General features: G+C 41.3%; 1 protein-coding gene across 1 annotated transcript; it reads right to left on the bottom strand.

Moving 5' to 3' along the window:
- Positions 1-8,109: 8,109 nt before the first annotated feature.
- tbc1d25 (TBC1 domain family, member 25) lies at positions 8,110-23,946 on the bottom strand. Its single transcript, XM_039800793.1, has 7 exons — positions 23,723-23,946; positions 22,315-22,424; positions 20,010-20,164; positions 17,052-17,179; positions 16,762-16,950; positions 14,972-15,247; positions 8,110-10,344 (listed from the first exon to the last, which is right to left on the bottom strand). Exons 1-7 carry the CDS (start codon positions 23,921-23,923, stop codon positions 8,650-8,652), a joined length of 2,754 nt encoding a protein of 917 aa, XP_039656727.1. The 5' UTR covers positions 23,924-23,946; the 3' UTR covers positions 8,110-8,649.
- Positions 23,947-25,942: the final 1,996 nt, after the last annotated feature.

Raw genomic sequence — 25,942 nt, forward strand, 5'->3', positions numbered from 1 at the left:
CAATTTCATAGCATTTAAGAATTTAAGACTAAGAATTGACAAAAAAAGCTTAAAAAATTGCAAAATAAACGACAAAAACAACCAAAAGATCGCAAAAAGTGGCAAACGTGTTGAAAAAAGACGAGCTAAAAGTTACATTTTGACCCAGAAACCATAGACTGTATATTATTAGTTGTTATTAATATTAACGGTTTATGGCTGAAACCCAAATCCCAGTTTGAATGGAACTTTATCAGGTATATTAGCTATTAATAAATCTGCTTTAAAGAGACAACTCCTTGTCATGTTTGGCTCTGATTTAACCCTTGTGTTGTCTTCCAGTCGACCACGCAACTTTTAGTTTTTCAGGCTCCACATTTTGACATTTTTTTTCACTTTTATCCAAGTATTTTTGTCACTTTTTTTTCTGTGCTATTTTGACATTTTTGTAATTTTTTTCCCCCCCTTATTTTTGAAGCTCTTTCAGACATTTTTGTCACTTTGTTTTTAACTTTCTTTTATCATTTTTTTCTTCAAATACTATCAAATTGAACCCTTAAATTTACCTTTTTTGAAGAGCGTTGTATGGGACTATCCAGGTAGGGGGGCGACCCCTAGCTCACCCAGTAAGAGCGTGCGCCCCCATGTAGGCTGAGGCTGAGGGTTCGATTCCGACCTGCTGCCCTTTGCTGCGTGTCATCCCCCCCATCTCTCTCCCACCTTTCCTGTCTATCCTCTGTCACTCAGAAATAAAGTGGGAAAAAAGACCCCAAAAAATACTCTTTTAAAATTGAACTATCAAATTCTGATACAGAAACTTTTAGAAAATGGGTCCCGAGGACAACAGGAGGGTTGACCCTTTAATAGAGAAATGTTTTAGTAGACTGTAAAGCTTCAAGAGGTAACAAACATGGGGAAGGAGGGGTGGGTGTGTCCGTCTGTCTGTCTGTCTGTCTGTCTGTCTGTCTGTCTGTCTGTCTGTCTGTCTGTCTGCCTGTCTGTAGACTTTGAAGACCCCCCGCGGGAACCCGGAGTACTGTTCAGGATTATTTAATTTAATCACAAAAAAAGAAGCACAAGAGGCTACAACACGGGACACCTGCGTTCCTGCACAGGTAACGCTCCGGGTGTGTAAAACGTCACTATAGGCAACATTTAAGGAAATAAATCATTATTCAGAATGTTTCGGATGGAATAAGTCGGTTTTTTTTGGAAGATTGTCACATTGCTTTTACTCGTGTACCAACAAATAAAAAAAAAAACTCTTATTCTACTTATTCTTATCCTTCTCAAAAAGTTTCTATATCAAAAATTTGAGTTTCTTTCAACCAGATTGTCAAAAAATTATACAAAAAAGTGACAAATGTTGTGAAAAAAACCGATAAAGCGCAGAAGAAATCGACAAAGATATTAAAAAAAGCTTGAAAAAAAACGCCGGGGAAAGTCGAAATCAAGTGACGAAAACAGCAGGAAAAGCAACAAAAGTGTAAAAAAAAAATAAAAACGACCAAAGCTATAGGAAGACCAACTTTTATTTTTTATTTTGACCCAGAAAAATCAAAAGTTGCATGATCGACAGGAAGACGACACGAATGAATGGTAACACAGCTCCATCCCAAGCAGGAAAACTAAAAGATGTAAATTCTGCAGATTTTCATCCTGGAGCTCCGCTGAAAACGGTAAAACGGTAAAACGGGGACGATTTGACTTGTTGAATCGGCCAGCGGGCAGTCGGACTCGATGAGCGTGACTAGAGTCTCTCAAAATCTGACGATCTGATGATTTATTGATCGGAAATGAAGACTCAACAGCTGCACGGCCTGTTTCTCTCTTAACATGTTTTCAGAAACACGTTTCGGTGAACTATCTTCGTAAAATATGAGATCGTATTCCGAACGAGCCGCCTTTATGGTCGGCTTTGAAATTCGGGAGAAGCCAGACTCCACGTGACGCGTTCGTCCAATCAGCTGCCGGTTTTAATTTTGGGGGCGATGTCACTACCCAAAATGAGTAGAGTGCAGCTTTGAGTTGCGCATGCGTCACTTTGCGACAAGTAGCCTACTAGATGCTAACGGCGTTTTTAGCTAACGTTAGCAATCAAGTAGCTAGCCTACTAGATGCTAATGGCGTTTTTAGTTAACGTTAGCAGTCAAACAATCATAAATAGCTAAAACGTTTTTGAAATGACTGCTAGCTACAAGTTTGCAATCAAGCACAACATCGGCTGTCACTTGAATGGCGTTTTGAGCTAACGTTAGCAACCAAACAATCATAGATAGCTAAAACGTTTTAGAAATGATTTCCATCTTCTGTTATTGTTTGTAAAGAGAAAAGTTTATTATTTTACAGATTTCACAAATTTCAGTAAGACACGTTATGCCGTAAACCGTTTAAATCTGAGCATGCGCAACTCAAAGCTGCACTCTACTCATTTTGGGTAGTGACAGCGACAATACAGATTGGCGCCGCCATACGTATTACGTCTCCATAACAGCAGAACGTACACTGAAGTCGGCGTCTCTTCGGCGGTTCGGAGGGTCTTTTTGGACCGACTCGGGGAGGCCGTCAGTCCGACGGTCGGTTGTCGGGTTGGTGTGTCAGTAGCTCTGTTTCCATCCACACGTTTTTATCCGAATTAAGTGATATCGAATGAAAAATGCCGTCATGGAAACGGTAAAATTCGATTGAATTTCATGAATCGACTCAAAGGAAATACGTTCGGTCTCATCGGATTTTCTCCTGATCGATGTATAGATCGGCTTATGCGATCAACGCTGATGGAAACGTTATTTGCCGAATAAATTAATGAATTGCGATTAAGTTTTAGGTCATTTTATGGTTGCAACCGCCACAAAACAAAGAAGAAGAAGTTGTAGTCCATTTCCGCCCAGTATTTCCGCTCTGTTTGCACATGACCGGTGTCAACAAAGACATGATGGAAGTGGATGAACGAGGAGACGAGAGACTGTTGGAAGTTAATTTACGAGCAAAATATAACGGCTATTTTAAGATAGCAAAAATCTAAGAAATGCCAAAATTTATCAGGAACTCGCGAAGGAAACGACCAACAAAGGTACGACAAGCCGTGGGACGTCCTGCGGAGTAAATGGAAGGCGCTCTAACAGCGATACACGTCTCAAAACAGAGAGTTGTGTCTCAGCGGTGCCGGAGGGAAAATTAAAGGCAAGTTCCACCTTTCTGATGAGCTGGATCAGATCCTCGGCCAAAGGCCCATCGCAGCTTCCTCGCCTTCTAATATTAACAACTACTACTTCTGTCTAGCAAAACTTTGTTCGCAAAAGTTTGCTTGAATGTAGGGCAGGGCGATATGGAGAAAATCAGATATCACGATATTCTTGTCCTAATACCTCGATATGGATATTGCGGCGATATTCTAGGGTTGACAATTGGTGCTCTAACAAAATATCTTCACACTTAGATTTTAGATAAATAATCATCAGTAATGTTAACATAATATCTAAGTGGGGAAAAGGCAAATAATAGAAGAGCTAGAACAGTCTGGTAAGTTCAGAAGAGTACATCACTTTACTGTAATGCAGCCTTTAAAACCAGGAAAAGACACCACTTATATCATATCACGATATTACGATATCCAAAATCTAAGACGATATCTAGTCTCATATCACGATATCGATATATTGCCCAGCCCTACTTGAATGTTGTGCGATTCAGTGCGAAAATGAACGGAAACACCTTAAAATGTATCAAATCAATTCGATATACCAATTTAATCGCAAAACGGCACGTTTTTATTCGCTTTAAAACCGTTGGATGGAAACGCACTTTCACACTCAGCTTTAGTCGCATGAGTTTTTTTTACCGAACTTCAGATAATTCGATTGACAGGTGGATGGAAACACAGCTAGAGCCTTTACAGTAAGTCTATTGTTAGGTCAACCTAACACACATTACACATATCCAGCTCTAAACATTGTTGAGCACATGCTGTTGAAGTGCCATCTGACCTCTGCTGCATCACCCAAAAATTATAGGTATTTTCACCCTGTGTGAAAAGTGAAAAAGATTAGCAACATATATTTCAGTCAATTCAAAAACACAAATCATCCTTCACCAAATCAGTTGCATTGATTATTTATTTGTGTCCAATATACAATCAGTAACGTTGTGTTGTATGATTAAAAAGTTTAACTTTTGTGCACATGTATGAGATAAACAATTGTATAAATGCACATATTGCTAGATCATAGTCCAGCCAGTCCCAGTTACTTCAGTTCTCTTTAAATATGCTATTAAATATCGATATACAAAAAGGAGGCGAGCCCAAATGTAAGCGCAATAATCACAATAATCACAAGGGTCTTTTCTAAAGACACGAGAATTACTTTAGTTTCTGCTTAAAACGGCATCAAAAGAGGGATTTCCCGCTTTGACGTGGAGCCGTCGCACCTTCTGGATTTCCGCCAACTGAGCATATTTAATATTGGGAAGTCTTAAGGTAAACAACGCTGAGGAAATCAAACTAACATCTGACAATCGTAAGATACACTCGGAACCTTTGTTCTGATGCCCCCTGTAAAGAAGGACTTAACGGGGCTCAGCCAATCAGCGCCTTTTGTTTTTTGGGGGTCACAGCGAGGACGCCCTGTATGGGCTGGCTGATAGCTTTCATTGTTAATTAGGAGGTGGGCCTCCTGCTCACTGGCTGCGTGGCACAGCACGGATCCACTTTGTACAAACACTTCATTTTCTGCATTCTGGTGAGTTTTTCTGCATCAAGTTATGGTGCAAATGTCTATTTATGTAAAAAGGAAATTATAATAGGGGGGGCTGCACGCCAGTTTGGCTTATTGGGCTGGTTGTATCCCCCCTGTAAGTTACGCCTATGCTCAGCCCTGTAACTGGCTTTTAAATCAGCCCGTATGATGACCCAATGTAGACGTGTGTTAAGAGCACAAAAAATATAAATCAAGGCTACGGATTCAAACAAAAATGAGGCACTTCTCTGCCAAAATGTTGCACGAAGGCTAAATATTTTTTGTCAAGTGTCCACTTTATAATGTCTATGACACTGAAGAACACATGGTAAATATATTAAATATACAGCCTGGACTCTCACTTAACTCATCTGTACGGAGGAGGATTGGGCCATTAATGAGTTGGAGTTCATAGGCTACATTTATATTTTGGTTTAAAAACTAATATCTTTTGATACGTTTCCCCCTCTCATTCCCCCTGCTCTGGTGTTTCCCCCTCTCATTCCCCCTGCTCTGGTGTTTCCCCCTCTCATTCCCCCTGCTCTGGTGTTTTCGAGCCTCTACACCGGAGACATTTAAAAACTCTTCTGACCCGTTTTGGTTTGGAATCTGCAGGGTTGTGTTGCAGTCTCAATGGCCACAAAATGAGATATTTGGGTTTGGGCGTGTTAGTTAGTAATAATAATAGTTTAAACGGAGATTAGTTCTTATCTACTGGAGATAAAAAAAAACACTTGTGTGCACGGAGATCGCTTTTGGCTCAGAACTCGGCTTAAAAACCAAAAAGCAGCGATGTCGATGTAGCCTGAGTTTGAAGTCAGAAATCTGAGAATAACTTCAAACTCTGAACTCAAACACATTTTTTTTTACATGTGGCCCTAATCCTCTTCCGTCCGTCGGCGATCACACAAATCAAGTATTAAGATCAATATCAATCAATATGTGATACCTGCACACAGACATCACAGCCTCACGTGGACAAACGTTTCCATGACACAGAGAACAGAGTGAAAACAGTCTTTGGGGAACAGCGATAACCAAAGTGCTAAACTGATACATCTCCGAATAATGACCCACCAAAGCATCGAATAACGTACAGTACCTCCTTTAACTACTGTTGTAGATTGAATGTATGAGTCCAGCACATACTACAGTACATCAACAGAATGCTATATGTACAATGGAGCTCAACACCGAACTGATCTCTACAGAACTGCGTCCACGTATCCTCATAGTTACGTGACAACATATGTCCGTTTTGGCGTGTCATCGATACAAAACTGATCCGCTGCTTTGTCATGTTTTATCTATGGAGACCCTTTTGTACCAATGATTGGATTTGAGACTTTACTTCCTGAATAACATGTAATAACATAAATAGCCTCATCTGTTCCTCTGGTGTCAGACTTCAGAAAACAGGTATTAGCAGTTCTAGGTTGTGATTGGTTAAGTCACATTCAAAGCTGAAAGAAAGACAATTTAGAGTCATTTTAGTAACCCAAAAAATCTCTGAAGTTGCGAGTTTGAATCACAGACTGTGAAAAATAATGGACAATGCTTCCAGGTCTGAGAAGTGAAGATGATGCTGAAGCTCCTTAAAGCTGCGTTCTCTCTAACTTCCAGCAGGGGGGAGACTCCTTAAAGCTGCATTCTCTCTAACTTCCAGCAGGGGGAGACTCCTTAAAGCTGCATTCTCTCTAACTTCCAGCAGGGGGGAGACTCCTTAAAGCTGTATTCTCTCTAACTTCCAGCAGGGGGGAGACTCCTTAAAGCTGCATTCTCTCTAACTTCCAGCAGGGGGGAGACTCCAGCGCTCCAAAAAGAAGTCTGTTTCTATAGAAGTCTGTGAGAAACTGAGCCTACTTCTCTCTTGATTTATTACCTCATTAAACATTTTCATAATGAGTTTATGGTCTCAATCGCTAGTTTCAAGTCTTCTTCAACACAGCATGATGTTCATTTAGTAAATGATGCTCCCATTTATTTTAAAACAGACGATAAAGCAGGGGATGCTTTAGGACCTGTCAGTCAGGACAGAGGCTTAGCGATGCTAACCATGCTAACACTGGGGACATTAAAATAGACCTCAACTTGTTTTTGGCTGTTGTCCATGTTTTCTTCTTATACTTTGTCCCTCTCACTGGGTGCTTTCACCTCAGCAAAGTTAACTGGAACAGTTTGGTCGCCTAGAAACATCTTGTTCAGCTTTCTGCCAACAAAGCTAGTTGCTACCGCTAGCTGGTATCTTAAGGGGAAAGTTTGCAGATTTTCTGTTCTGCCGTACATGCAGATGAACGGCTCCAGTACCTTGTGTTTACTCGCCGGAAAATCTCCGCTGGGTGACTCGCTTCAAAACGGTTGAAAATCAGCAACTTTCCCTCTTTAGCGTTTAGCTTGGCGCTATAGCAACCATAAATAACACTGGCTCGGCCCTCTCGTCCGAAAATCATCACATCCGGTTGCAAAAAACATATTTTTACAGTCTATGGTTGTCATCAGTTCACCTTGTGAAAGGCTGACAACAAATCAGATTTTCCCTTATGGTTTAAACTAATGTAACTCGTTTGCTTTAGTTAAGACACTTTTGTGGCTCATTGGACATAACAGAAACTTGTAAACAAAGTTCATAAAAAGGGCAACACAGGCTTAATGCACCAGGTGGTTTAACTTCTGTTGGTTCTGGCAAACCTCCACCAGAATCCCAGGGTTTAACATTTCATGCATCGGGAACTTTTATCGATACGATGAGAAATAAAGCTCTCTTATCCCCTCTCCAAGGACAGACAATAAAACAGCTACACTTTAAAGGTTGATTAAAAAAAATCAAATATTACAATTACAGACATAAGTACTAAATAGAAGCAAATATGTATTCAATCATACACAGAATGAGAATATCATTAAAGTGTAATTTCGTTTTTCTTCAACCTGGACCCTATTTTCTCATGCATTTGAGCGTCTAAGTGACTCATGTGAACACAAAGATTTGAAATTGGTCCAGTATTTAGCGAGAACGCCGTAACTGACAGCGACAAACCGGGCTGCAACGTAACCCTATAGAGCAAATGTGCAGTGTGTCAATTTCCGTCCACTAAAAAGTTCTGTTTTTGCCACTTGACAGGCTCAGATTATTATTCTAAATGTCTGACAACATTATGGAAAGGATCCCTACAGAGATAGACCTTTTTAGTTAAAGAGTAAGATCCTTTTTCTTTAACCAGAAACCGCTCAGAAGTCACTATATCCAAACCCCCCAGACTCCATGTAAATAATCAGGACTTTTAGCGTGTATAGAGCCAGCATATCTCCACCAGACTCCGTGTAAATAATCAGGACTTTTAGCGTGTATAGAGCCAGCATATCTCCACATGTAAATGGGTTTATTTCAACCAAACCAGAGTGGTGATTGTTGGAACAGTGGAAAGATGAACCAAGACGGCTTTTCATAGTTTTATTTTGTTTCTGTTGACTTTGAATGAAGTGTGTCTTAAGATGATAAAATTACTGTTAATTTAAGTGCAGTCTGGTGAGTTTCGCAACAGCTATGTTAAACAAATAGGATCTTACTTTTAACAAAAAGGTCTATCTCTGTAGGGATCCTTTCCATAATGTTGTCAGACACTTAAAATATTAATCTGAGCCTGTCAGTGGCAAAAACAGTGGGTGTGCAATTGCCCAATAAGTTACATTGGGGCTTGTTTCTTGCTTAATACTGGACCAATTTCATAGATTATTGTGCCCATCAGTCACTTAAACACAAAAACATGGGTCCAGGTTGAAACCCCCCCCCCCCAAAAAAAACTTAGTTATCCATTAACAGCCCAATTCAATGTGGAAGGCTGTATAAAAAAAAAGGCCTACCGCTCCAATGGGCGACAAACAAAGTCTACAGAGGAGTTCACTGAGAATAGTAAGCCAATGATGCATGACGGAGTCAGGAGACGGGAGAAAGGGAAACTTGAGCTGTTGGGGAGGGAATGGTGGTTGCGAGGTTATAGGTCGAGTTCGGAGATGATGACTGAGGCGACGCTAAAGGGCTGTAAACGGGCCTGGCGGAGATGGTTGAAGAGGGGGAGTGTTGAGCTGCAGTAGCTGTTGTCGGAGAGTCCGAACTGACCTCGTCCCCTTCTTCCGAGTCCCACACTTCGCTCTGCAAGTAGTCCGCAAATAAGGCCTTGGCTCGCTGCAGCACCCGGCTCAGGTTGTGGCGCCGCACAAGGCGATCAAAGTGCATGGCTAGCTCGTTGTAATCCAAGCTGTTCTTGATGATGTGGTCTCGGTGCTCCAGCAGGATGGACAGGCACAGGAACAGCATGAAGGGATTGCCTTTGCCGAACTCTTGAGGCGGCGGCAGGGAACATGGTTTGATGCTGGTGGTCTCAGCTTTTGAAGAACTGGGCGTGTTCGCTGTGGTGCTGGGGGATTTGTTGCCAGGCGAAGGGAGATTGTTGTAGGACGACCTGGCGCCAGACAGCGACGGGCCTCTTCCTAAGGACAAAATGGGCGAAGAGAGTAACGACCGACTCAGAGTGTGGTTTGGAGACGCAACGGATGTTTTTACAGTTGGGGTTGTGGGCGAGTTAATCCCTGTACTGCTGAGCACTTGGGCAGAGTTGGTCAATACTTTTGGCACAGTTCTAAGTAAGGCCTCACTTCCATTGGTTGTGGATGGGGATTTTGGAGGAGAGTCTGGAGAAGCACCTGGCCAGCTGGAGGGTGAAGCTGAAGATGTGGGAGAGACAGAGGAGCCGGTTTTCCAGATCGGAAGGCCAGTAGGAAAGAGAGGAGGCGATGACGTTGGAGCGAACCCATTGTCGCCGTTTTTTATGAGAGGTGTTCTCTCTCCCGGGTCCTCCTCACTATCAACGGTGGACTGGCGCCTTGCAATGCTCGTCACGGACTTTGAGGACACCAAACGCTGCGCCGGCTCAGCATCCTCCATGTGAAAGCTATCTTCGTTTCGGGCAGAGTAGTATTTAAACTCCCCGAAACTAGTTTGCCTCGCAAGAGGCAGAGCCTGCAAATCTGCCTTTTCAACGGTCGCTGGAGGAATATATTCACCCACCTCGCTTCCCTTTTCAGCGACGACATTTCTCCTGTCTTTTTGTTCTACGGCAGCATTCCCGCTCCCATCTGGTTCTTCTCTCGAAGGCCTCAGCATGTGTCGTCTACGCTGCTTCTCTTTTCGTTCCTTGTCGTCTCCGAGACCATTCTCAACCACCTTGGCCTTGCCTCTGCAGGCCGTTGTTTCATCGCTGTCCACCGGCGGTCCCAGGAGTTCCACTTCGGTTTCTGGAGGATCCGGGGGCAGCGAGCTCCACGTTACCTCGAGCATCCTCAGGGCATCATCAAACGCAAACTCTCGCTTGAGCTCCAGGAGCAGCCAGCGGTAGCAGAAGAAGAGGTCGTCGGCTCCTCGGGACACCAGGTAAGAGTAGAATTCGGGATCCGAGTACTGCAGAAGCAGCTTTAGATGCTGGAACTTGACAGACATGAGCTGGCCATCCGGCCGGAAGTTCCCCTCCAAGCGTTTCATGATGCCACAAAAGCAAATGAAGGCGTGTGCCTCGTTGTCCATTACCGCAAGTATTGGGGAGGCAATATCACTCATGCCTTGACAGTACGATATCTGAAAAACAACACAAAGTTACAAAAGTCAGTTTACATATTTACAAATAATTCTAAATGATGCAGATATATACGCACGCTTTAAGAATAAAATAGGCTTACAGATTAAAAAAAACTAAAACTAAAAGAAACAAAGAATTTATTCCAAGGATAGATCAGGGGCCTCATTTATCATGCATAAGATCATTTATATGCATAGAATCAGATTTCTTTTAATCTGCTAAGATTAAACATTACGATGCCAAAGAATGTGAGTATATCTACTGTAACATGAGGACCAACAAAGCAGTGTTTCCCCTAGAAAAAAAATCGATACAGCATAGTATCGCAATATTTTCTGTGGCAATACTGTATCGATACACAGACGCCAAGTATGGATCTGTTATGATATATGTGTTGGTCTGCTTGACAATCTGATTTTGCAGCAATACAATTGAAGTGAGATGAACAAACAGAGAAATGTGTCTTTTTTTTAGATGAAACAGATGTTGACAAAGTTTCCTTTTGGGGACATAATTTGAAATTGGGAAAAAATTGAAGTTGGAAAAAGGTTATTGAATTGCAACATATTGCAATATGTTTGAAATTGCAATAATATCGTATCGTGACATAAGTATCGTGATGATATCATATCGTGAGGCCTCTGGTGATTCCCGCCCCTAGTTTCCCCTATAATTGTACAGGCCAGATTACTTCTTTTTTTTTTTATGCCAAAAATAATGTTGAATATACATTGTGTATTCTGTAGATATGTACTGCCATGAGTTACTAAATAAGACAACTGTCCGTGGTAAGTTCACGCAAAAAGCAAGACAGTCAAGGGTTAACTAAAGTCAGTTGAACAGATGAAGTGGCGATAACGTTAGCCTACCGGTAGTCTCACATTGCCATATCTATCTCCACAGCGCTGATGGATTTTGTGTTTTTAGCTGAGCTGGACCAGAAAATATTCGGTTAAAACACAATGACAATGTTGTTGTTGCCCCTGGAAGTTTGCTGGAAATGACAATGTAACATTTTATGTGAGTTGGCACTGTGCCGGACTCATAACACTTAAAACCCTTTTTAAAAAAAATAGCCTTTTAAATGTCACATTGCTTGTAACGAAATAACGGGAGAAACAACCGAACCAGCTTGAAAACTGACATATTTTCTTTTTAAATAAGTGCTTTGCGCTGGATCCAATTTATGCTGATGTGAAAGGGGGTTCATGTGGATTTGAAACAACCCAGAGCGTTCTTTTCTCCTATCCCAGAATGCATCTGTGGTGCAGCCAGACCTTACTCCACAGCGCTGTGGAGATAGAGCCGGCAATGCGAGACTATATAACAGGTTTTCTGCAGGATTCAACAAGTCAAATTTGCCGCTTTTTAAAGACCTTTTTATGACCTTTATGAATGAAATTTAATAGCATTAGAGGCGTGTTTTCACTGTTATTCAGCAAACAAAAAAGCTGGTTCAATATCCATACACCTGACTATTGTTTTAAAGAAATTCTTCCCCCTGAAAATGATCATTTGTATATCAATCACTCACTTCTTCGTTCAACATGGAGGCATGCGAGAAAAACAACGTTTTCTTCAAGAGTTCAGGTTTGCACGGGTTGAGAAATTGATATACAAATGATCATTTTGAGGGTGAAGTATTCCTTTAAGACAGACTTGAAAATGTTTGAACCTATTATTTAATACATGTAAAGGTTTATTGTCATTCTCTACAAATATCCACCTGCACATACAGAAGTTATATCCTTATCCTTTTTAAGACCTTTATGAATGAAATTTATGACCTATTGTATATCGCGACATGAAAGTACAACGAAAAGCAGAGTCACAAAAGTACTTACAAAGTTAATAAACTTATTGAAATTTAAAAAAGTAACACAGAAATAATAACCTGTAAATAAACAGCAAATTATATTACCGTACACGCCACAGAATAAAAAATAAAAACATTTCAATGAGCATTTGATGCAGCGTTACACGGACGTAGGGAAATTAAGACCTGTTTAAAGATATTCAAGACCTAGAACACCATACTTCAGCGAATTGAAGACTTTTTAAAGCCTAAAATGTTTATGTTTTTGTCTAAAATGTTACTTTTTAAGACCCTGCAAGAGCCCTGATATCATACAGTATGTTTATACGCTGAGAAAAAGGCACATCATGTCATTATAGCTTGCGAGGTAGGGATGTCATGACAAATTGTGCACACATCACTGCCGCTCTTACCACATTTGCTCGTGATAAATAATTGTATGGCAACAAATCAGGTGGGGATCACACGTGAAATACAGTAACACCAATGCAGGACCACATGTAAAGACTTACCGTTGCATGCTGGGAAGTTTATCCCCCTGGGATGCTACAGTATCTTAACCACGTTGTCTGTGATGTTTTTTGTCTTTATCCGGCTCGTCTGCTACTTTTGTCCACAACTTGTAACTCTTTCAAAGGGAAGTGTCTGTGTGTAAATGAGCCTGTACGTGCACAAATGGTTGGATGTAGAACAGGTTTAGAAGTTATGTGTTCGTACACACAGTTAGGACTTGCTTCGCGTGCTTTGATAAATGAGGCCCCAAGTGTTTAGTGGCGAGCTGGCTGCTAGTTCCATTTTGGATCAGGTTTCCCATTGGCAAAATACCCTGAATGGCCAAGGCTTGAGGCTAATGAATATCTTATCTAAACCTTAGATCTCTATTTGCAAATAACAATTTACAAAACAAACATTTCATATCGTCCGCTGCTCATTTCATCTTGAAGTTTGAGCTGCAGACTGTCAACACGGGTTCCATGAAACATAGTTGCGTTTTAGTGAGTTATTACAGATTTAAATGTAATTTTTTTTGGTTGTAAACCACCCACTTATTTTTAACTTCAGTTTATGTAAATATTGAAGGCTGAACCTAATTGCATTCTTTAAGGTAGGGGTTTTTAAAGTCTGACTGAGTCATATTATTGTACCGCTCTCTCGCTCTTTCTGCAAATTGGCAAAGTAAAAAATGGCAAAGTTAAAAGTATGCTGAATCAGCTATTGATGTACTATCACTGGATTACTTTGAAACTTAAAAGTTGTAATCGGATTGATGGACGTTTATTTGTGGCTGTGCTCAGATTGGATAGATTTATGACTCCGAAGTAGCGTGCCTTTTTAACGGGGATTGCGGCAATCGGGCACTCTCGAAGTTCTCTGAGGAGCTACGAGCGAGGATGGAGGAGGGATCTCTGAGGAGCTATGAGTGAGGATACAGAGAGCAGACATCCCGGAAGCCGTGCAGTTGAAAGCCGTTTGCCATCTCCGCCCACACAGCCGACGAATTCATGTAACGCTTCAGTCAGGAGAAAGATAGTCTCATCCCTCTAAAAACAAAGGACCGGGACGGACAAAGACGCGAGGAAGGGAAGCAAGTGCAGGAAACGTGGATGCAGTTTATCGACCGAGACGTAGCCCCGTACGCATACTTCCAACTCTCCCCACCCCTGGTGAGGTGCCTCACAGTTTGAAAACCTCTACATCAAGGTAGGGCTGCACGATTATGGCCAAAATGATAATCACGATTATTTTGATCAATATTGAGATCACGATTAATTATCACGATTATTTGTTGATTTTAGCCAAAACAAAATTTTATTGTCACATAATTATATAATTATAACTGCTTTTACATCCATATTGTGCTACATTCCTACTAATACATCCATATTGTGCTACATTCCTCCTTTATTGAAGGATACTGTGAAGGAGTATGCCATTTCAGCTGTTGTGCGACCGCTTTCCAGACATGCATGTTTGCCGTGAAAGATACAGGCAACGCAATTTTCTGTTCACGTTAACGGCGCATGTGATGCCTGGTATCTACCGGACGAAATAGCTACGCGGACTTCTGTGGCTCATTACACTGCCACTTACATGTCTGCGTTGCGCTCTGATGCTCCGAAACCCTCGTTAGAGGCAACATAAACATCGCTGAATGTCACGCTAGTAAACACTAATAAAACGTTACACAGCAGGTAACGTTAGCCTACCGTTAGCCACAGTAGTAACTGGATTAAACACGGCTGAAATGCTGACTGCTAAACAGTGTAGTGTGTCTGTATTTCACTGTAGGATTCCAACAGCGGGACGTCCAACAGTCTGCTGCTAAAGCTATGAGCTAAAAGACACAAACTAGCACCGGTCACTGCTGTTGTCTGAAAAACAACACAGACGGGACAAAACGTTGCATTTACTGGTAAACATTGTGACAGGCTTATGATGACCGACTGCTACCTGTTGTGGAATATTCCTCACGTTACTCTGTCCTCTGTGACTGTTTACATCTAGAAACTAAGCTGCGCGGTGCAGGCAGGGAACAGCTCTGATTGGCTCATGGAGACATGTGATCAAACAGTGGTTTATGGAGCGCTAGATTGGCTTTGCAAAAACTGTTCTATGAACGGAATGACGCATTTTAAATATCGCTCGATCACGCAAATTTGATCGTGGGAAGCCAAAATCGTGATCGTGATTAAAATTCGATTAATTGTGCAGCCCTACATCAAGGGATTCAAAAGGAAGACTTGATAAGCAGGTCCAGACCCTAAACCTAACGCGGGTACTAAGCTAACTGATGGAACAACTCTACACACCTGTGGATGTGTGATGGCGAACGTGGTGAGCAGGTCTGTGAGGGCGGTCAAATGTGGACTGTCTTCTGAGCCCGCGTAGTACGGATGAGCCCGGTCTGTCCGCAGGACGTCTTTAAGAACATTCCCACGGATAAATTCAAGGTCCTCGTGGCTGACCCGGGCGTTCCACTCTCTCTTCAGCTGGTCGTACTCCCTCGTCTTCCTCTTCATGTAGTCCATTCTTTCCTGTCCGCTGAGTCCGTCGGGGTAGACGTTCAGGAGGTACCGCCAAACAACCTATCGTAACACAGCAGACAACGCAGCATTGATTAAAACTAGGGGTGGGAAAAAAAAAATCGATACAGCATAGTATCGCGATATTGTTCGTGGCAATACTGTATCGATACACAGACGCCAAGTATCGATCTTTTATGATATATGTGTTGGTCAGTTTGTCTGCTTGACAATCTGATTTTGCAGCAATAAAATTGAAGTGAGATGAACAAGCAGAGAAATGTTTCTTTTTACATAAAACAGATGTTGACAAAATTGTCCTTTCGGGACATCATTTGAAATTGGTAAAAATCTGAAGTTGGAAAAAAGGTAATACATTGCAATATATCGCAGAATATTGCAATATTTTTTAAATCGCAATAATATCGTATCGTGACATAAGTATCGGGATGATATCGTATCGTGAGGCCTCTGGTGATTCCCACCCCTAATTAAAACTAGTAATAAAAACACTATTTAATTTGCCTTGAACATAAGACAATGCCCCCTTTTACTAGACTCATTTGGGGAAAAAGACTTTTTGAAGTCTAGGGCTGTAAAATATATTATTTTTATGATATCTGGCGCAAGAAACACTTTGCGAAAGGCTGTGACATTATGCGAAAGACACTCAGAGATTTTTTGTGTTAGTTGAAAGAAAGTATCTGCAGAAAACTACACTTTAATATGTAACTATCATTCTTTTTTTAGTGCTGCCTTTTATATCCAATTCGATGTTCAATTTCTTCAATAAAAGAATGGTGGAAATGATTTTCTGTGCACCAAATCCAGATTTTTGGGGTTCGGCCGAATACCGAATCCACTGGTTAAGATTCTGCTGAATCCGAAACAGAATACCGAATCCTCCTCCCATCCTCGGTCCATTAACACGGTAAACACATTAATGAAGTAAACAACGTCCACAGCAGCGGTGTAGTGCTAGCAAAGCTGGTAACGGTCGTCTGGTTAACACCAGGTTTTACCTGTAACTGTCCTTCCTTTGCCGTACCTGAAGTTGCTGCATTCTGGCTGCTCTCTGGAGATTACTTCACGCACAACTCGTATTCTTTCGGATGTATCATACGCAAATGTTGTAACAGCGGCCATGTTGTGTATAGTTTAGGGTCCTCGCCACCACCAGACCAATCAGCATTGAACAGATTGAACATGTAGCTGGACTTGAATGGTCTTCTTTTGACTGAAAGTACTGCCAAACTACAACTTTTTCTGCTTACGAGTTCCATTTCCACTTTCTCACAGCCTGCTGCGTTGAACGCTCCACCTACGTAAACACCTTCCCGTCATCAACGGCGCCGTCACTACGGAGACCAGCGTAGCGCGCGGAGTGCAAGCGTAGGGTTCGGTTCGGTGGAAAGAAATTCTAAGGTTCAGCAGAAACCAGAACCACTGTCAAAAAGCCCAAATATTCAGCCGAATCTGAAGCTGAATCCTGGATTCGGTGCATCCCTACTTTTAAATTCAACAGGCAGTTTGTGAACTTCCTTAAACGTAATGCTCATGAAGCACAGGTACTTTACCTTGCGCAGTGAAGGTTCCACACCGCCATGGTAGATGCGCAGTCGCAGTTCCTCAGGTCGGGACAACTGGCCCTGTCCGTTGAGGTAATTGTGAAACTCGGCATCGCTCAGAGGGGGCTTGAAGGGCTTGATCTCTTCCCCGTAAGACCAGCTGAGGGCTTGCTGGACTCTGTTCAGCGTGCGGCCCACCTGAACAAAAAGTGAAACAAGCGGGTAAGCAAAGACCCTGACTCATAGAGGGTAGACGGCAAAAGAGACAGTATGAGGAAGGTCAAAGACAGTAAAGGAACCTGGGACAGTAGAGACTGTGTGAAGGGAAGAGCTGCGGATGCCAAAGACCGAGTCCGCTCTGTGAGAAGCTGCTCGGAGCCAATCACGTCTTTGGGGCTTATGATGTCCCACTCCTCCATAACAGGACCTGCAGTTGGACAAAAAGTAGTAGACTTAACGATCATCTGTTTAATGTCTGCCTCTAATTTATACTCCTTACTTAAGGGATAGTTTTCCCTACCACTATGAGGCTCAGGTGCAGCACCCAAGCGGTTTTCCCACCACCTAGGCCGAGTAAATGTAAAATCAATGTGAGCATCAAAACTAACCAACAGACTTTTCTCAGATCTGACGACTGTAGGTGGTCCCCAGTTAGTCTCACTTTGCCAAAAGAAGAGAGAGAAAAAACAGAAAAACCTGCTCTGGTTTATTGGCATTTCTTTAAACCAATCACAATCGTCTTGAGCGGCGCTAAGCTCCGCTGCGTGCGTGTGTTTGTGTGTCCTATATGTGATTACCTGCCTGGCTTGACACATTCGCTCGCGTCTCACCCAAGTAATAGAGGAGACACCGAAATGATTGCTGCTTGCACAGGTTGAGAAATTGATCATTTTGAGGGTGAAGTATTCCTTTAAGACAGACTTGAAAATGTTTGAACCTATTATTTAATACGTGTAAAGGTTTATTGTCATTCTCTACAGATCTCTATCTGCACATACAGAAGTTATATCCTTAAGATGCTAAGAAAGCATAGGATTGTGTTGTCTTCCCGTAGAACATGCAACTTTTAGATTTTCTGGGTCAAAATTTTTACTTTTGTCACTTTTCCCAAAGTTCTTTGTTGATTTTTTTGGCCTACATTTCTGTCACTTTTTCTTTAAACAATGTTTTTTCTTCAAATGCTATAAAATTAAATAAAACACCCAAATTCTAGGGGTGGGAATCACCAGAGGCCTCACGATACGATATCATCACGATACTTATGTCACAATACAATATTATTGCGATTTTAAACATATTGCAATATTCTGCGATATATTGCAATTTACTACCTTTTTTCAAACTTCAAATGTTTCCCAATTTCAAATTATGTCCTCAAAAGGAAACTTTGTAAACATCTGTTTTATCTAAAAAGATAAATTTCTCTGTTTGTCTGTTGGCTGCAAAATCAGATTGTCAAGCAGACAAACTGACCAACACATATATCATAATAGATCGATACTTGGCGTCTGTGTATCGATACAGTATTGCCACGGAAAATATTGCGATACTATGCTGTAACGATTTTTCCCCCCACATCTACCAAATTCAGTGAAAATAGTGAACTGATCATTTATTTAACTTGTGAAGAGCGTTGTATGAAACCATCCACGTTATTTTTGGTTGAAGGAAACACAAATTTCTGATATAGAAACTTTTTGAAAATGAGTCAAATTTGACCGAGAGGACAGGTGGGTTAAGGTTATCATACCGTCAGGATCTCATACCGGCCCATGCCTAGTCCATCATCTTCCACTATGCCACTAGGTTCATCTCTACTGACACACCTCTCTCAAAACACTGACAAGTCCGTGGCTCCTTCCTCTCCTAAACATGGTGTCACTTTCAAAAACACGTGCTGCTCATAACTTTAGGAACCCATGCTAAAGTCGACTAAAAAGAGGAATTAAAAATTATTGTCTTTTGGAAATTGATCTTAATGTTTTTCACCATATGGGACCTTTAAGGCTTTAATTACAAAAATGAGAAAAAATCCAACCTTTACGGACACCAATGTTCTTTGTGAAAGAATAATGTATCGTAAATAAATAAATGTTCTTTCTTAAAATACAGGGGGCATAAGTCAGTCCACCCCTGTTAAATTCCCATAGAGGCAGGCTGATGTTTATTTTTAAAGGCCAGTTATTTCATAGATCCAGGATACTATGCATCCTGATAAAGTTCCCTTGGCCTTTGGAATTAGAAAAAATTAAATTAAATTAATTGAAAATAGCCCCACATCATCACATACCCTTCACCATACCTAGATATTGGCATGGTTTTATTTCAGGTAGCCTAATAGCTGGTTTGATTTGCATTGAGGGATGATTTTATGGAAAGTACCCCATCTCTAGGTATGGTGAAGGGCATGTGATGATGTGGGGGGGTATGGTGAAGGGTATGTGATGATGTGGGCGTATGGTGAAGGGTATGTGATGATGTGGGGGGTATGGTGAAGGGTATGTGATGATGGGGGGGGTATGGTGAAGGGTATGTGATGATGTGGGGGGGGCTATTTTAATTCCAAAGGCCAAGGGAACTTTATCAGGATGCATAGTATTCTGGATCCATGAAATAACTGGCCTTTAAAAATAAACATCTGTCTGCCTCTATGGGAATTTAACATAGGGGTGGACTGACTTATGCCCCCTGTATTTTAAGGAAGAACATTTATTTATTTACGATACATTATTCATTCACAAAGAAAATTGGTGTCCTTAAAGGCTGGATTTTTCCTAATTTTTTTAATTAAGGCATTAAGATGATTTCCAAAAGATGAGTTTTGTATTCCTCTTTTTAGTCAACTTTAGCATGGGTTCATAAACTCATCAGCAGCACTGTATTATAGTTATAATATATCCTCAGATTTCCCCTGGTCTTTCTGTTTTGGAATTGCACACTTAGCAAACAAATGCATAACCCCCAAATAAAACATGTACCAAATAAAATTCTGTTGATCTTATCAGGCTGTGTCTTATATGACCCAATGCTGTTAAACTACAATCTCAACTATGTGTTGTCTTCTTTAAACTCTCGGAGGAACATTTCCTTCACACTGTATATGAAAGTCTTTTACAGTTTAGCTTCAAATTAACTGCAAATGCCACATTTTCACATTTACCTCCACACTTTATGTTCTCTGCAATATAGTATATGCACAGTATGAGCTTTGCTTTTGATCTTTTAAGCTTGCTTTAAGGGTACACAGGCGTCCTTACTGTCTTCTGAAGGTTTTATGTCCATCTTGAGCTGCAGATGGGATTTTGCTGCACCGACAAATGCGACATCCAAATCCCAGTCAGACAGCAGAGACAGATACGTTTCAGCACCACTCCGATCTCGAGACAGGTAACTGATCCCGAAATTCCGCTTCCTGGTTTTTAAAAGACAGAAGAAGAAAAAATGCTGACATACATGATGTGTCTATGTCACAGTTTAGCCAGTATAGTCTCACATTGCAAGACCCTCCTCCGTAGTGCTGTTGGAGGGGGGTCAGTCTAGTCCACACAGCAATCCTGGATGGGAGAAAAACATGCTCTGGTTTATGGGCATTTTATTTAAACCAATCACAATCGTCTTGGGCGGAGCTAAGCGCCGGACGGCGCCACGGTGCCTCTGCTAAACAGCCTCGAGAAGGAACTTGTTTTGGTGGAACGTGTACGTTCAAAAGTTGTTCACACCACAAGTCTTAGTGCTTAATTCTGATTTTTTTTTGCTCAGATCTGATTTTTTATTTGTCTGTTCACATGACCTTTTTAAAATGTGGCCTAAATCAGATTCCAGTGTGAACTGTTGTGCGGTTTCGAACTGACCCGCATGCGCAAAAGACCAATAACAATGAATTCAGACGCAGCGCGCTGTCGCACTAAAGTTAGGGAGGTTATGGAGGAAGTCAGCATTCTCACTTTTATTTCAAAATGTTTGTGTAATGGCAGCCGTAACATTAATGAGCAGGTGCTGAGGAGGAGACGGTTACCGTACGATCCTTCTAGTTTGGATTGAACTGAAGTATCTCCCCATACACTAATGAGGTCTAACACCTCCCTCTCCCTCCGCTGACTTGCTCCATCACTCTTCTCCATGTTGTAGGCCTAGTCCAGTTTGTAATGTTACTGTCTGGGTCTCGGGCTGACTCCCACCGGAGCAGAATTGTGACAAATGTCGATGTAGATTGACGTAAAAGTCGCATCAAATCCACCTCGGTTGGTCACACTGCGGCCACATTGAAAGAAGAAAATAAATAAATCAGATCTGGGTCTGATTCAGGACCACATATGGAACTAGAGCTGGGCAATATATCGATATTATATCGATATCGTGATATGAGACTAGATATTGTCATGGATTTTGGATATCGTAATATGGCATAAGTGTCTTTTCAAGTGTAAAGACTGTATTACAGTAAAGTGATGTACTTTTCTGAACTTACCAGACTGCTGTTACTGTTCTATTATTTGCCTTTACCCACTTAGGCATTATATCCACATTACTGATGATTATTTATCAAAGATCTAATTTTGTGAAAGCACCAATAGTCAACACTACAATATCGAGACATTTGGTCAAAGATATTGTGATATTTGATTTTCTCCATATCGCCCTGCCCTATATGGAAGTGGTCTAAATCTGATTTGAGTATTCACACAACTTCTGAAGAAGTCTGACCTGGTCACTTGACTCCCAAAAAAAACAGATTTGGGCCACTTTTGGCTGCAGTCTGAACATAGTGACCTTCTAGCTAGCTGTCTGGATTTACCCTGCAGAGATCTGAGGAGCAGTTAACCAGAGTCCTCACAAATCCACCAGAGTTTAAGATGCCAAGATAAAGGAAGAGGAAGGTGACGGACATCCTGGGGAATTTCCGGCAGCACCGGAGCAATCCCGGAAGTGGAACGTCGTGGATATAGACCAGGGGGGTCAAACTCATTTTCACTAAGGGCCACACTCGAAAAAGAGAATCACACCAAGGGCCAGACACGTAGAGTTTATTGACGTGCTTTTGTTACTGCACGTCACTTTTTTAAAAACATTTTGGTAGCTTTTTTTCCTCATTTTTGTTGTTTTTGTTCCGACTTTTTTGTGACTTTCTCAGACATTTGTCACCTTTTTGTAAATTTGTTGCTTTTTGTCGCATTTTGGTTGACACAAAGCCCTACAAAAGTCACCAAAAAGAGTTCCTTAGCCATCAGAGAATTTAGCAAATCAAGCAAAAACAAGGATACTTTTTTAACAACCTGTTTCACAGCCTGAATATGAAAACTCTCTCTCTGCTGCTTCTGGCGGAATAGCTGAGTCTCAGAGTCGGAAAATCTGCCAAAATGTCTACTTTGAAGGTCAGGTAATTGCAGTTTAAAAAACACTTTCCTGTTTTTTTGGTTTGGCGAACAACTAGGAGGGCCTAAACTTATTGTGAACCCAAATTGATATACGGGACGGTTCTAAATCTGCAGCGGGCCGGATTTGGCCTGCGGGCCTTGAGTTTGACACGTGTGATATAGACTAAGCCAGGGTGCTGACTCTTACCCGTTCAAATCAAAGGCTCTGATGAGTATGTGCTGCAGGACCTCCAGCGACGTTATCTGAGGATCAACAGCAAAGGAGCGAAACTCCACAGGAAACACCCCGTCACATTTCTGAACAAAAGAATAAAAAAATATACTAGATACTGTGGGGAAAAAACATGGGGGAGGTGGCAACACATCATACTATTTTGGCAGTAAGAAGACAATAATTCAGGGGAATTAACTGTGAATTAACTGTGTAAGCTATGGCTGCACCTAACGATAACGTTATCGATTAATCGGTCGATTATTTTCTGGATGAATGGATTAGTCGTTTGGTCCCTAAAATGTCAGAAAACTGTAGAAAACGTGGATCAGTGTTTGCCCAAAAAGCCCCAAGATGACGTCCTCACATGTCTTGTTTTGTCCACAGCTCAAAGATATTCAGTTTACTGTCACAGAGGAGAGAAGAAACTAGAACAATATGCACATTTAAGAAGCTGGAATCAGAGAATATTATCTCAAAGCGTTATGAAACAATATATTGGGGTTTTGGACCGACACAACAAGACATTTAAAGACATAATCCTGGACTTTGAGAAACTGGGAGGAAACTTTTTCAACATTTTCTTACATTTTATAAACCGACGATTAATTTGAGAAAATAATCTGCGGATTAATCGGCAATTGAAGTTGTTAGTTGCAGCTCTAGTTTATATTATCACAATATATAGATCTGCTGGACGTTGATAGATAATATTTAGTTATTGCTCAGCTGAAGTATGCAGTATTCAATACACATACATAGATATTTACATTTCTACAAAATGATTAAAAAAAAAATAAATCATATTCTTATATAATTTTACCCATTTTGCAACAGTTAAATAACCATCAGTTTACTGAAATAGAGGCCACACTGTTATTCAACTCCAGGTAACGTGACGTCACGGAGTGCTGTCACGCACGCATTTTAGCTGAGCAGGCAGGTGACGTCAGTCAGTTCGAGTCTGTGAGGGTTCACTGCTTTGTGTATGTAGCGTTGGATCTCCATTATGGGCTTTTAAATACTTGTGTACATTTTTTTAACTAGCCGTTGCAGTCAAATTACGGTCAAAATAACGTGATAGATACAGCTAAGTATTTTTTCCCCCACTTCCAGCAGTCTGCATTCAACGAAAACAAACAATGCTGGCCCGGGGGAAACGTTGACAAAATGTCGAGACTCTCTCTCTCTCTCTCTCTCTTTCTCTTTCTCTCTCTCCGAACACACTGTTCTACAGCTAATGTCACCTGTGTTTTACGTCGACGTTTAGCAGTTGAATGTGTGTTTGAAAAGACAGCAACCGTTAGAGCAAACTGACGGTTGCTAGCTGACGTTAACTAGCGAACGTCGGCAGTTGGTAACTCGAACCGTAATATCGTCCTACCTTGACTTTGACACGAACCACCCCCCTCTCCTCCTCGCCTGCCATTTTAAAGACTCCGTTTTCGGAACAGGGTGGTGGTTCTGGGTTTTGTTTTCCTTCTACACCGACATGGTGATCAATAACAGTAGCACTAGCCGAGTTCCTCTCATTTCGTGATAGGGTCTGGGTCTGAGATGGGCTACACAGCTGTGTTACCGCCATCTACTGGAGGTGGAGAATTTGCGTTTCCGGTGTTGCACTAGGAATCTGTGAACCAAAGAGGGCGCTGCTGCCATAGTTTAACTTTTTATTTATATATTTTATTTTTCATTTATTCAGAACATAGACATACAAACAAACAAGGCACAATCACAAATCCATCTAAAAAAAAACAGAGCTATTGCCTCGGGTCGAGCATATAAAACAAAACCTAGGAGCTTATACCTTACAAAACAACATAAGGAATGATATAAAAGAAAATAAATAAAGAGAAGGGGCTATCTCAAATTAAATTAAGAATTTCAAATAAACAGATAAATTCAAGGGCTTTTTTTTTATCTTTAACTCGTTTCATAATATGGGCTCCCTGCTGACATCAGGACGGCCGAAAGCCTACGCACCTTTCTTGAACGTGCACTTTCATATATGGCTCTTTGGAGTTTTGCTTATATAAAGCTAATGTACTTGCACTTACTACTTGCTGTCTGGAGTTTGCACCTTCAGGGTTGAAAGCACTTAATTGGTCGCTTTGGATAAAAGCGTCAGCTAAATGACATGTAATATAATGTAATGTAATGATTAACCTCTGTGGATTATATTATGTTATATTTTTGCTCCTCTGCATATGTAAAATGAGTGAAAAATATCAAGAAAACACCTTACTGTACTGTTCAACACAGCACCTCAATACATTGCATCACATCCTACACGTGTTTTTATTTCCCCAGTCACTAACTATACTGTATTCCAAAGCTACTTTCTTACCTCCCATTGGAGCGCTGTCTGCTCTTATCTCCTTCAACTTTTTCAGGAGCGATTTGATTTTTCTGTCAAGGAAAAAAGGAAATATATTTCCTATTGTCAGCAAAGCCAGAGAGAGACTCAAAGATGTAGATGAACAAGGTCTAAAACACTACACAAACTTTGTACATCTGTGAAACAGACCTTTGGTTGTCGGTTGAACATTGTTGCAACGTCTTCCAGCAGGTGAAATGGGAGTGAACTGTTGGTCAACTTAAAGGGGTGATAGAATGCAAAACTGATTTTACCCTGTCATTGTTGAATAACGACAGTTCGGTGGGTAAATAGGACATACATAGAAGCTCAAAGTCCCACTGACACCCCTTTACTATGAAAATCTCATATTTTGAAACTGCCGCTGAAAACGGGCGAATCTCAACAAAGCTAAAAGTTGACGTCAACCTCCCAAAAACCGGAACCTTTGTCAAAGCCATGGGTGTATTAAGAGAACGGTCACGCCCCAACATTTACATAGGCTACACAACTGACCTGAGATCAGCTTAGTCTTCTGAATCTAGGTCGTGCAGATCTCAGAATATGTAAACGTTGTTCATCTGCTATTTTACCATTAAATTCACTTCTGAGACTTTTTTATGCGAGAAATCAACCATGTAGAGGTCAAATATGGGCCGTTTTACGAAAATTGATGTCTAATTGCAAATTTTGTCCGACTGTGTGTCGGACTTCAGAGGCCGGTGCTGCCTGTGTTGCTGCCTCTCCGCCTGGCCTGCTGTGAGGTAGATGGAGCTCCGTCACGACTGGCAGCCCACGGCGCTCCATACCCGCGCAAAGTCACCGTTTTGGGCTAATGGACTACGAAACGCCGCTGCTCTGACAGAGCTCCAGGGCCTCCAACTCCCCTCTTCCTGCTAGCTAGCTAAATGCCCGGTCTATGTGAGTGAAAGCGCGGTCAGCGAGCTTGTTACGCCAGCATTCTCTTACCACAGGTTCCAGTTACTCTTTTAATGTGTGTAATTATAATGTGTTGAGATATTTAAACAAACGATTGGGGAAATAAACGCTGCTTGTCCGTGAGTCTCATTGATAGAGCTTGCAGCTGGATGGAGCTCTATCAATGAGAGCTAGCTAGCCTCCTCTTAGAATTCCTCTGGAATTCACAAATATTCATTAACTTGAAATCGGACACCGTTGTTAGCTTTATAAGACCTTTAGTTGGATGTTGTATACGTGGCGTTACGAAATTCAAACTGTAAATATACT

This window comes from Perca fluviatilis, chromosome 5 (genome assembly GCF_010015445.1).
Source record: "Perca fluviatilis chromosome 5, GENO_Pfluv_1.0, whole genome shotgun sequence".
Taxonomy (NCBI): domain Eukaryota; kingdom Metazoa; phylum Chordata; class Actinopteri; order Perciformes; family Percidae; genus Perca; species Perca fluviatilis.